This window comes from Salvelinus alpinus, chromosome 1, assembly GCF_045679555.1.
Source record: "Salvelinus alpinus chromosome 1, SLU_Salpinus.1, whole genome shotgun sequence".
Lineage (NCBI taxonomy): Eukaryota > Metazoa > Chordata > Actinopteri > Salmoniformes > Salmonidae > Salvelinus > Salvelinus alpinus.
In genome coordinates, this window is record NC_092086.1 from 37,471,319 (window position 1) to 37,484,875 (window position 13,557).

Here is a 13,557-nt window from a genome sequence, read left to right on the forward strand (position 1 = left end):
GTCATCATCTCTGCTAGAGGACAGACAGACTTACAGATGAAGGAGAGGACCGCCTGACAATTAGACAGACAGGCAGGCAGTTACAAAGACAGACAGACAGCCTCCCACATTAATCATCTGTTCTTTTGTTCGAGCAGTATTTTCTCTGTACCATTCCTCTACCCTGTCCCTCGCCCCTCTTCTCACTCTGCTCTGTCTCTATCCTCCATCCCTATACCTCAGTCCCTCTCTCTCGCATCAGTCCTTTTCATTCCTCTCTTGTATCTCTGTCTGTGATGTACTGCAGGGGTGACTGAAGAGGAGAAGTCCCATCTCAATCCTCCAGCCATGAAGTTTGCCCGAAGTCTCTCGGTTCCCGGCCCAGATGACATCCCCCCGCCCCCCACCACAGCCCCGCCAGACCCCCCCTTCTCCTCCGCCCCACCCCTGGGCTGGAGAGGGGGCAAGTCTTCCCAGCAGCCCTCGGTGGCCGTGTCCCAGTCCACTTCCACGGCAGCCCACTACCAGCTCTACTCTCAGTCTGTGCACTTCACCCACGGGGGCCGCGAAAGGGCAGGGGTGTCCAGTACCGGCGCTGGAGGAGGAGGGGTGGACCACACGCACCAGTACTCTAATGCCCCCGCCCACTCCGCTCAGAGCAGAACTGCCTCTAGGAAAGGGGGCTACCCAGGGGAGCCTGTTGGATCAGGAGGGGGAGGAGGAGTGGGGGGGGGCAAGGCTGCAGGTCTAAGGAGGGGCTACAGTAACGCCGCCCCACCTTCAGGCAGTGCCACAGTGATGCCCCAGCAGCAACAGACCACCCAGAGCCAGCAGCAGAGGGCAGACCGCAGTGCGGCTGGGGGGGCTGGAGAGGGGGTACCTAAAGGGGGGGGGGCGCGGAGAGGGAAGGGCCCTCTGGTGAAGCAGTCCAAGGTGGAGGACCTGCGGGCTGGCCAGGGCACGCTGGGGGGCAAGGCCCCAGTGGAGAAGAGCTCCATCCCCATCCCCACCATCATAGTCAAGGCCCCCTCCATCAGCAGTGGCAGTGGCCGCAGCAGCCAGGGCAGCAGTGTGGAGGCTGAGCCCACCCCACCAGGGGAGACTGACAGAACCCAACCCCTCCACGGACCCCCTTCCACCCCAGCCCCGCAACCCCCTGCTCCCCCCTCCATTCCGGCCCCTCCACCGCCCTCCCTCCGAGGCCAGGATAGTGACTTCACCAGCCAGTTTGGGGCGGCCATCGTGGGCGCAGCCCGCCGGGACAGGGAACGCTTCCATGAGGCCCGCAGGAAGAGCGCCTCCATCTTCATGTCTGCCGAGGAGGAGGTGGGGCCGGGGGGGGGAGGAGGAGGAGGGGCAGGCAGGACTCAGGCCTCCCAGCAGCAGCAGTTCAGCCCCCAGCCTGGTGGCCCCTCCCCACGCCTCCGGCCCTCCAAGTCCATCGACGAGGGCATGTTCTCTGGGGACACCTTCATCCACCACACCCGCAGCATGCCCCCTGCCTTCGGCCTGCCAGAGTACTCCTCCCCGGCTCCAGACTACCAGCCCAAGTCTGTTCCGGCTGACTTCTACGGGTCGTCAAGCCGGCAACAGCAGCAGGTCCCCTCTGGCACCACCTTCATCCACCCCCTGACAGGAAAGGTCCTGGACCCCTCGTCCCCCCTGGGCCTGGCCCTGGCTGCCAGGGAGCGGGCCCTGAAGGACGACGGCAGGATGAGGAGGGAGAGAGGGACCGAGCACCAGTTTGTACGACAGATGTCCAGTGTGGTGGCATTCCCCTCCCAGGCCACCTCCCCCACGCCGGCTTCCTCAGCCACCCATTCCTCCAGCTCCTCCTACCTGGTCACCTCCTCCTCCCTAGCCGCCACCACCTCCTCCACCGGCCGACCCCCCTCCCCCAGGATCCTCAGGGGTGCAGGCTGGGGCGAGGAGGGGGGAGGAGGGGAGCGGGAAAGGGAGGGCGGCGGGACCAGAGAGGGGCTGAGGGTGCGCTTCTCTGAGGACAAAACAGTCCACACGCATCACTACCAGTCCCAGCACTACCAACCCACCTACAGGGAGGAAAGACAGAGAGAGAGGGAGAGGTCGAGAGAGAGGGAGAGGTCGAGAGAGAGGGAGAGGTCGAGAGAAAGAGAGCGGGACAGAGAGGGGTACATGAGGCAGCAGACAGCCCCTACCCAGCAGCCCCCTCAGCTGTCGTCCCAGCAGCCTCGCCAGGCCTCTTTTCTGAGGATGGAGAGTGAGGCAGGCTACATCCTGTCTCTCACCCCTCCATCTCCCCCCGCTACAGCCGCCCCGTCTCACCCTCAGGGGGGAGGGGGTTCCGGGGGCAGTGGCCTCATGGTTCTGCCGCCCCCTGCCCCCTCTGTGGATGTGGATGATGAGTTTGTGTTTGCGGACCCACTGCCCCCTCCGCTGGAGTTTGCCAACAGCTTTGACCGGGGTGGAATGTCAGGTTACACACACCGCGCCATTATCAACAACCTGGCCTCTCGCCAACAGCAGCCCCCACCGCCTCCCCCTCCTCCCCCACCACCCCCCCCAAAAGACATGTTTATCAGTGGGTTCCCGGCCCACACCCCCCTACCCTCCCCACAGGCGGGGGACTCCACCACCTCCAGCCTTACCTCCTATGACAGTGAGGTGGCCAACCTGACCCAGTCAGGAAACTCCCCCACTCAGACATCACCCAACCCCCTTCCTCCACCCTCACCCTCCAGCCTCCAGCCCACAGGACCCCCGCCTCCCTCCTCTGTCTCCCCCCCACCCCCACCCAGCTCCTTTCACAGACCCTCCCTTGCCATGACCCACTCTCACCACCTCTACAACAGCACGCACACCGGGCGCTCCTCCCCTTCCCATGGGCGTTCCTCCCCCACTCCTCCTCCCAAAGGTCGCTTCTCCCCCACCCAGGGTCGCTCCTCCCCCACCCAGGGTCGCTCCTCCCCCACCCAGGGTCGCCCCTCCACCATCCATAGGAGCTCATCCCCCACCCCTCCTCCCCACTCCATTGCAGGGCCCCCATCTTACCGTGGTCCCCCTCCCATCTCCTCCACCGCAGCCTCCTCTGGCCCCTTCCGGGGCTCTGCAGCCCTGACCTCCACCGCTCCCTGTACCACCACCACCACCACCACCACCGCTGCCACCACCACGAGGACCTCAGTCCAGCCCCACCAGGACAGGACACACCCAGCCCCCTCTGGTTCTACAGCGGCCGGCCGCAGGATAGGGGAGCACCACCCTCACCCCACAGCCAAGGCAGGTGAGTCCCAGGAGACGGTGGTGGACTCTGGGATAGAGGAGCTGGACAGCCGCAGCAGCAGTGACCACCACCTGGACAACATCCTGGCCATGAGCGGAGGAGCCAGAGAGAGGCTGGAAGAAAGGCTGGAGAGAGGGAGGGAGGGAGGAGGGGAGGGAGACAGGGTGGGAGGAGCAGACCTCCTGGAGTCGTACATGAGCTACCTGGATGGACAGACGTTTGATATGCACAACGCCACGGCCGCCGTCTCCACCTACCCCAAATCAGGCAGGTTCAGGGAGGGGGGCCGAGCGGCCGAACTACGCAGAGAGACCAGTACCGCCCCGCCCTCCTTCCAGTCACACAGACGGAGGGAGGATGAGGAAGAGGAGGAGGAGGAAGGAGAGGAGGAGGACGATGGAGGACGGGAGGGTTATGGGATGACACAGAATTTGGGGCGTCCCACGTCACCCTACTTTGACCGACCCCGGACCCCTGAGATGAAGCCTCTGTGGGGGTCAGAGGGTCAGTTAGTAGGGGACCAGGGGACCTACCTGGAGGGCCGGAGGCTGTACCCCCCCATGTCCAGCATGAAGGCCAGCATCATCAATGAGCTCAGCAACAAACTGCAGCAGAGAGGGAGCCAGAGATCGCTAAGTAGACACAGGTACACTCTCTATGATATGTTCGAGGATATTTGGTGAGGTTGTGTGTGTTGATACAGGTAAAATGACTACTGTTATATTATCTTCAGTAGACCATAGATTTCAGTACAAAGGCCTGCATGTTTTACTTGTACACCAGTGGAGGCTGCTGAGGGGAGGACGGCTCATAATAATGTCTGGAATGGAGTCAAGCCATGTGTTTGATACCATTCCACTGATTCCGCTCCAGCAGTTACCACGAGCCCATTCTCCCCAATTAAGGTCCCACCAACCTCCTGTGTTGTAAACATCAATCACACAGCGATCTCTTGTCCTGGTGCTACTTGTTGTGTATTTTGTGGGAATGGGTGAGTGAGTGAGTGTGTTTTACTATGTAAATTCTTCCCCATTTTTATGTCCCATGCTTTTGTCTCCGTCTGCTTTATGTCTCTCCACCAGAAACAGGTAATTGCACTCCTCCTTTCTCACACACTGTCTGTTTGACTGAACATGAAACATTTCCCCTTTCTTCAATTTACTGCCTGTGTTTCAACAGCCAGAGAAAAGAAAAGCAAGTTCCTGTCTACTCAGCACAACTTTAATAGCAATTAGCTGCTGTTAACATCCTGAGCCTCATATTGATAGCCAATCTAACAATGTCCGTCTTCAGGTGTAGGCTACTAGTGAATAGTGGTGGTGAGGTTGGGTAATGTGTTATGAATAGTGGTGGTGAGGTTGGGTAACGTGTTATGAATAGTGGTGGTGAGGTTGGGTAATGTGTTATGAATAGTGGTGGTGAGGTTGGGTAACGTGTTATGAATAGTGGTGGTGAGGTTAATGTGTTATGAATAGTGGTGGTGATGTTGGGTAATGTGTTATGAATAGTGGTGGTGAGGTTGGGTAACGTGTTATGAATAGTGGTGGTGAGGTTGGGTAATGTGTTATGAATAGTGGTGGTGAGGTTGGGTAACGTGTTATGAATAGTGGTGGTGAGGTTGGGTAATGTGTTATGAATAGTGGTGGTGAGGTTGGGTAACGTGTTATGAATAGTGGTGGTGAGGTTAATGTGTTATGAATAGTGGTGGTGATGTTGGGTAATGTGTTATGAATAGTGGTGGTGAGGTTGGGTAACGTGTTATGAATAGTGGTGGTGAGGTTGGGTAATGTGTTATGAATAGTGGTGGTGAGGTTGGGTAACGTGTTATGAATAGTGGTGGTGAGGTTGGGTAACGTGTTATGAATAGTGGTGGTGAGGTTGGGTAATGTGTTATGAATAGTGGTGGTGAGGTTGGGTAATGTGTTATGAATAGTGGTGGTGAGGTTGGGTAACGTGTTATGAATAGTGGTGGTGAGGTTGGGTAATGTGTTATGAATAGTGGTGGTGAGGTTGGGTAACGTGTTATGAATAGTGGTGGTGAGGTTGGGTAACGTGTTATGAATAGTGGTGGTGAGGTTGGGTAACGTGTTATGAATAGTGGTGGTGAGGTTGGGTAACGTGTTATGAATAGTGGTGGTGAGGTTGGGTAACGTGTTATGAATAGTGGTGGTGAGGTTAATGTGTTATGAATAGTGGTGGTGAGGTTGGGTAACGTGTTATGAATAGTGGTGGTGAGGTTAATGTGTTATGAATAGTGGTGGTGAGGTTGGGTAATGTGTTATGAATAGTGGTGGTGAGGTTGGGTAATGTGTTATGAATAGTGGTGGTGAGGTTGGGTAACGTGTTATGAATAGTGGTGGTGAGGTTGGGTAACGTGTTATGAATAGTGGTGGTGAGGTTGGGTAACGTGTTATGAACAGTGGTGGTGAGGTTGGGTAACGTGTTATGAATAGTGGTGGTGAGGTTGGGTAACGTGTTATGAATAGTGGTGGTGAGGTTGGGTAACGTGTTATGAATAGTGGTGGTGAGGTTGGGTAATGTGTTATGAATAGTGGTGGTGAGGTTGGGTAATGTGTTATGAATAGTGGTGGTGAGGTTGGGTAATGTGTTATGAATAGTGGTGGTGAGGTTGGGTAACGTGTTATGAATAGTGGTGGTGAGGTTGGGTAACGTGTTATGAATAATGGTGGTGAGGTTAATGTGTTATGAATAGTGGTGGTGAGGTTGGGTAACGTGTTATGAATAGTGGTGGTGAGGTTGGGTAACGTGTTATGAATAGTGGTGGTGAGGTTGGGTAACGTGTTATGAATAGTGGTGGTGAGGTTGGGTAAAGTGTTATGAATAGTGGTGGTGAGGTTGGGTAATGTGTTATGAATAGTGGTGGTGAGGTTGGGTAACGTGTTATGAATAGTGGTGGTGAGGTTGGGTAATGTGTTATGAATAGTGGTGGTGAGGTTGGGTAACGTGTTATGAATAGTGGTGGTGAGGTTGGGTAACGTGTTATGAATAGTGGTGGTGAGGTTGGGTAACGTGTTATGAATAGTGGTGGTGAGGTTGGGTAACGTGTTATGAATAGTGGTGGTGAGGTTGGGTAACGTATTATGAATAATCCCTCTATGTACCGTAGGTACAGTATGTGTCATTGTCATTCCTTCTTTTCTGTCCCTAGGTTTTCAGAAGACTCCGCCTCGGCCCTGAGTCCCCCCTCAGTTCGTTCCCTGTCCCCCTCCCCTATCCACCACTCCCAGCCCGCCCTGTCCCTGTCCCCCACCCCTTCCTCCCAGTACCCCAACTGGAACCGTCCCCCGTCCCCCCAGCCCCCTGTGGCTGCCGTACAGCCCCCTCCACGCTCCCACTCCCCCCTGTCCTCCCCCACCTACTCCCCTTATCCCACCTCCCCTAAACACCGGCCTGTGTATCGCACCAAAGCCCTGGAGTTCCAGTTCATTCCAAGTAGAGAGTCCAGGAAGGCAGAGTCCCACCACCTGCAGCGTAGGAGAGCTCCCAGTCCCCTCATCTCCCCCTCAGAGAGGCCCAAACTGGGTCCACCCCGCCCCTCCTCCCTCCCCCTCCTCCCCACCACACCCCTCTACAGCAGCCTCTACGAGCTCCGTGGCTCTATGACCCCGCCCTCGCCTGCTAACCACATGGGGGACCCCTACTTCTCCCCCTCCCCTCCTCTCTTCGCCCCCTCTGGCGCCCCTCCTCCCCCAAACGCCTCCCTGTTGGTGTCTCGCTCGCTCTCCCCCACCCACTTTTTATCTGGTAGCTCATCCCCTCCCCTGCACCCTCTCCCCGCTCCCCCCTGCCTGAGCTACCCCCACCTCCCTCCCCCGTCCCCCTCCAAGCCCTTTGCCTCCAAGCCACTGCCTTATTGGACCAAATACGACGTGGCTGATTGGCTGGGATACCTGAACCTGGGCGAGCACAGGGAGCATTTCCTGGACAACGAGATCGACGGCACTCACCTGCCCTCCCTCACCAAGGAGGACTATCTGGACCTGGGGGTGACGCGCGTCGGACACCGCATGAACATCGAACGTGCTCTGAAGAGAGTGACTGACAGGTAAGGGGAAGAGCGATGGATAGGTGAGAGGGAGCAGGGTGAGAGGATAAGAGTACAGAGATAGGCCTGTCTTGTAAAATAAACAAAGATAAAACAAATCCTATGCCAGGTTGTAAACCTCTGCCTCCTGTCTCTGTCCTCTCTATCTCCTCTATCTCTCTTGTCTTTCTTGTCTCTGTCCTCTCTCGCTCCCCTCTATCTCCTCTATCTCTCTTGTCTCTGTCCTCTCTCGCTCCCCTCTCTCTCTCTTCTGTCTCTGTCCTCTCTCCTCTGTCTCTTCTGTCTCTCTTGTCTCTGTCCTCTCTCTCCCATCTCTCTTGTCTCTATCTCTTTTCTGTCTCTCTCCCGTTTTTCAATGGTTTCTTTCATGTCTCTCTCCTGTCTCCCTTTTCTAATGTATCTCTCTCCTGTCTCTCTCTCCTGTCTCTCTCTCCTGTCTCCCTCTCCTGTCTCTCTCGTCTCTTGAATTGAAATCGGGCTCAAAATTCATGAATGTGTTATTCAGATAGTATGGCACTGGGGCAGCTCTTACTTTTGTTAAAGCGTCCATTAATGGCTCAAACAAACAAAAAAACATGACTTTAATCTCTCTTTTCTTTCCCAAGGCTCTCCAGCTCTCCTTTTCCCATTTCTGCTCTGTCACCACGAGGAAGAAGGGATGATGGGAGTCGGAGCTGAGAAGACAAACATAAAGAGGAAGGACGGGGGATGCAGTCGGTGAAGGAACAGGAGAGAGAGAGGCCACAACTGCTGCTATCCATGATGGATTCACACAACAAAAGCAGAGGACCTGATTTCACCCAGAGGGAGGACCAATCAGGAAAAGAGAGGGGAAATGAGGGATGGAAAAAGGGCTGACCAATGCCTGGTACTCAGGGCCTGGTAGCTGACTCACACAGATCCACTCGCATGCACACAAATACAGTAACACACACACACACAAACACTACGAGGATGGAATGACTGAATGTAGATTGAGGAAACAAATAACAATAGGAGTAAAATAGTGACAAAACTTAGCCCAAAATATTGAGAGAAACAATCAAATGTTGTTTAGCTTTTTCATCAGTTCTTAGTGTTGTCAGGGAAAGAGAGAACGAGGATTGTCCTCATTATTAACACGAGTTAGTGCTTTCTCCTCCTGTCTTCTCTGGGTAGCTCTAGTTCCTGCTCTCTACCCTAGGGTTAGGTAGCTCCTCCTCTCTACCCTAGGGTTAGGTAGCTCCTCCTCTCTACCCAAGGGTTAGGTAGCACCTCCTCTCTGCCCTAGGGTTAGGTAGCTCCTCCTCTCTACCCTAGGGTTAGGTAGCTGTCTAGCTCCTCCTCTCTACCCTAGGGTTAGGTAGCTGTCTAGCTCCTCCTCTCTACCCTAGGGTTAGGTAGCTGTCTAGCCCCTCCTCTCTACCCTAGGGTTAGTTAGCTGTCTAGCTCCTCCTCTCTACCCTAGGGTTAGGTAGCTGTCTAGCTCCTCCTCTCTACCCTAGGGTTAGTTAGCTGTCTAGCTCCTCCTCTCTACCCTAGGGTTAGTTAGCTGTCTAGCTCCTCCTCTCTACCCTAGGGTAAGTTAGCTGTCTAGCTCCTCCTCTCTACCCTAGGGTTAGTTAGCTGTCTAGCTCCTCCTCTCTACCCTAGGGTAAGTTAGCTGTCTAGCTCCTCCTCTCTACCCTAGGGTTAGTTAGCTGTCTAGCTCCTCCTCTCTACCCTAGGGTTAGGTAGCTGTCTAGCTCCTCCTCTCTACCCTAGGGTTAGTTAGCTGTCTAGCTCCTCCTCTCTACCCTAGGGTTAGTTAGCTGTCTAGCTCCTCCTCTCTACCCTAGGGTAAGTTAGCTGTCTAGCTCCTCCTCTCTACCCTAGGGTTAGTTAGCTGTCTAGCTCCTCCTCTCTACCCTAGGGTAAGTTAGCTGTCTAGCTCCTCCTCTCTACCCTAGGGTTAGTTAGCTGTCTAGCTCCTCCTCTCTACCCTAGGGTTAGTTAGCTGTCTAGCCCCTCCTCTCTACCCTAGGGTAAGTTAGCTGTCTAGCTCCTCCTCTCTACCCTAGGGTTAGTTAGCTGTCTAGCTCCTCCTCTCTACCCTAGGGTTAGTTAGCTGTCTAGCTCCTCCTCTCTGCCCTAGGGTAAGTTAGCTGTCTAGCCCCTCCTCTCTACCCTAGGGTTAGTTAGCTGTCTAGCTCCTCCTCTCTACCCTAGGGTTAGTTAGCTGTCTAGCTCCTCCTCTCTACCCTAGGGTTAGTTAGCTGTCTAGCTCCTCCTCTCTACCCTAGGGTAAGTTAGCTGTCTAGCTCCTCCTCTCTACCCTAGGGTTAGTTAGCTGTCTAGCTCCTCCTCTCTACCCTAGGGTAAGGATTAGGTACAGTAGCTGTCTTGCTTGACTGTTGTTGGCTCCATAGCTGGCTGTTCAGATGTGTTCAGTTTCAGTAGAGACTCCCCTTACAGTTAGTGGAGTGCAGTCAATGAAAACCTGTGTGAGTGACTAGAAATGTTAAGAGCTCTTTGTCTGAGTGAATGTCATTGCTGGAGCGATTTATTGGGATGAATATTCATAGTAGTTCAGAATATGGGCATGAATGAATATGGGCATGAATGAGACAAGGTGGCAGCCTACATGCATGTCTTGGGTAATGTCGTAGGTGGAGCACCTCTTGTAGGGGTCAGTGTGTCATCGGCGGAGCCCCTACCTGTTGGACTGAATGATATGACTGGTCCCCTGTTGGAAAGAGCTTGATGGGTAAATCCTCACTTGACTGTAGTGGCTGTGTATGAAGGAAACCTGTCTGTATGACTGTGTGTGATTGGTTGTCTGTTTTTACCTCACCAATGGGAGGGCTCCATGCTCACTGAAGGCCCTTCGATAAGGACCTGTAAACACATTCTATTTCTCTATAGCTTCTTAAGTCGCTCTGGATAAGAGCGTCTGCTAAATGACTTAAATGTAAATGTAAATAACGGCATATTATATACAGACTGGTCACTGTATTACAAATCTGTAGCAAAAATAAGTGCCCAGACCAACAGCATAGAAATAAACACACAGACATGTACATCCTCTCACTCAATAACACAGATCACTATACTGACCAATATAGAAATGCACACTTACAAATTCTCATGTACGTAATGTACACACATATTCACATTCTCTCTCCACACACTCTCTCTCAGAATTAATGGGACACCTTAAATATATTTGTTTGGATCCAAGATGTATCTGATACTAAAAGGGACTGTGATTTCAGAGTTGGAGGGAATACGTGACATAAACAGTATCTCATTGAAGATTGACTCCATTTATACGAAAGACTTTCGAAGCATCGAAGCAACTGCTATTCAACCGTTCTAAAGTTCTCTGTGCAAGGAGACTGAAAAGGAGAGGGGAGGGAAAGAGAAACAAACTGCCAAATCTTCCTCTTTCCCACCCAATCCCCCCACTCCTTCCAGAAACTCTTTCTACAGAAGCATGAGAACATGAACTGAGGCCCAAATGAGTGGGAGGAGATATGTTCTGTTTTAATACTACAATTGTTCTTACAACAATTTTTTAACTTAAAATGGGTCTGGAATACTGCTATTGATATGAAGAGAATTATTGTTACTATTATCATTACTATCATCGTCCTTACTGTTATAAGGTGCAGTTCCCCGTTCTGCCTTTCATGGCTGAGGTGGCGCTCTTGCATTTTAGGCAATGTATTTTCATAATTTTGCCCGTAGTTAGTCGATATAATCCTATAAAATTGTTATCATGAGATTCATGACTGTAGGTCAAACTATGACACCATGGTGTCTAACAATTTAAAATGTATATAAATATAATTCAACTATATTGTTACTTCCAAAAATACAGAAAAAATATCTATTTAGTTTGATGTAGAAAATGCTTTACATATCAAGGCTTTTGTCTAGTCATAAAACCACATTTCCTTTGCCCTCTTGTTTTGGTATAATATTTTGAAATGATGAAGGTTTGACTGATGTATGCTTCAGATTGACATTGAGGCCTAGATTCAATCCGGAGGGTGGAAGACCCGCGTTATAGCACGATTGGCATTTAAAGACAATGTTCCCGCATTCGCAGAGACTGCATTCACAGTAAACACTGCATTTGTCGGCTCAATTGGAAATGACCTCTCAATGTCAATTGCGCTATAACGAGGATATTCCGCGTTCTGGGTTGAATCTAGCCCTAAATATATTTTTATGCAAGAATTCCTCTGCCATCCAAGCTTCCTCTCACGTTGAGGCAGCGTCTGTGTATAAAACTGTGAATATACGTATCACTTTAAACCTCACTGTGTGGAAGCCAAAGTTAGATTCACTACTTTGTCATTATTCACATTATTTTATGCAGATCAAGATGTAGCTATTGTGCCCTTGAAATGGCCACGAGACAAATGGTATTGTGAAAAAGATGCATATAGTTATTCACATCAAATTTGTTTATATTTTGTACATTTCAAGTCATTATGGATCATTAAAGTAGTATTTTATTTATTGATATTTCATTGTTTATCTATCTACTCATTTAAACATGAATTTGTCAGGGCTATTCAACCGGGGGTCCGCAAAACCCACAAAACAAAACGTGATTTTTATATCACTACCAATAACAGAATAAACATTTTGAATTACATACCTACAGTGGAGAATATCTTCTTTATAATTATGTCAACTTTAAAAAAAACTCCTAATATAGAGAAAATTACACTCATTGAAGCCAATAATGACACGAGTGTCTGACATAGGCCTTGAAACAGCACACGTGTATAAATTTCCAGTGTGGCGAGTGCTGCTGGAAAGATTTCTTGACTTGGACATACATTTTTGGCAACACATGGCAAACCTTTGTTTAACCAGCTAAACAGTTGTTCTTAGTGAAAGTGTTTAAATTACCTTTCTAGGTAATAGGCTGTGTTAGAGTATCCTCTTCCAATTATGTGGGGAGTTCAAAATAATGACAAATTATCTACCAAATCTATTTTTAAATGTTGATTACATCACCTGATGAGAAAAGGTTTAAAAAATGTCTCATGTATGATGGGGTCCCTGGGTCACCTGTTTGCCTGGGAGGGGGTCCCTGAGCAAGGAAAGGTTAAATACCCCTGATTTGTCATTTTCACAGGAATTATACTATTGACCTATTTTCACTTTGGATTAGGTGCTTTCAGCTTAATCTGTGATCAGTTGGACATCTCTTTTCTCCATCACTAAAATCAAATAAGGGCTCTTCCATTATCTCTATTTACTAAACACCACATTAGAGTCCTAAAACACACCCCAGCAGTGGGAGGGTATTGACAGGTTACATGCATGAGTGCTTTCCATCTCCGATCTGAAGGAGAAATGCGAGGCCTTCAGATCCTTGTTCTTATGCCCACACACACTTCAGCTGTTTACACAGGCAGAACAATGCAGTAATTCAGTTGTATTTGACAGATTTGGAAAAAAATGTGGTCAAATGCCCAATTAGTGAGAAAAATATCAGAATTGGGCTGCCTGTGTAGACAGCCTTACACGAGCAGAGTTCAGGATGGGGAATGACGTTTGTGACTGCGATGCTGGTGATCAAGGTTATCCTAATGCAGGTGAAAGCAATAAGGACGATGAAAATAATGCTCATCCCAATTATGGTTTAAGATGTAAAAAATCTAACCCTAAAGTTCTAAAGAATCTGTCTTCCAAATAATGTTTCAAATGAAGGTACAATGTTATTTAACTGAAGTGCTTTCTATACCGCTCGCTCCATTCCCTATGGAAGACCTCTGTTCTGCATGTCCTCCAGGCATCAACTCCCTGCAGAAAGCCCCCTACACAGCTGCTGCACTGTGAGAGACTATGTACTGTTCAGCTGGTTTACAGTCACTGCATTATGCAATGGGTTCATTATCACATTCCTCTTAGAATAAGGTATGAATGCCTGTTCCTGCTGCTATGACAACCTTACCATTTACTAGTGTTGGGTAAATGTGGCAGTGACAAACTTGTTTTGCAGTGTTTTTCACCACCATCTCATAGCAGGATTCAAGAGGTGTATAATTACGCTGTCAGGAGATGGAAGGATCTGGCTGTATAGAATGCACCATCTTGTTTAAGAGAATATTTTAAACTGATGAGAAGTATGAGCAGATGAACAGTAACTTACAGAATGTGATATACATATGCACATTCATATAAACAAATATATGAATGTCAAATGTTTAGAGATGAATAAATTAGAATTATAATAAAATGCAGAAATAAAATTGAGTGGACATTT

At 50.3% G+C, this 13,557-nt stretch overlaps 1 protein-coding gene across 1 annotated transcript in view; it reads left to right on the top strand.

Annotated features, from left to right (window-relative positions):
- The window catches only part of LOC139574878 (SH3 and multiple ankyrin repeat domains protein 1-like), an 86,633-nt gene extending 73,090 nt beyond the window's left edge, over positions 1-13,543 (top strand). Inside the window, exons 25-27 of the mRNA XM_071399856.1 lie at positions 287-3,887; positions 6,411-7,307; positions 7,913-13,543. Of these exons, the coding sequence (XP_071255957.1) occupies positions 287-3,887; positions 6,411-7,307; positions 7,913-7,985 (4,571 nt within the window). The 3' untranslated portion in view covers positions 7,986-13,543. The remainder of the gene's footprint in view (positions 1-286; positions 3,888-6,410; positions 7,308-7,912) is intronic.
- Positions 13,544-13,557: the final 14 nt, after the last annotated feature.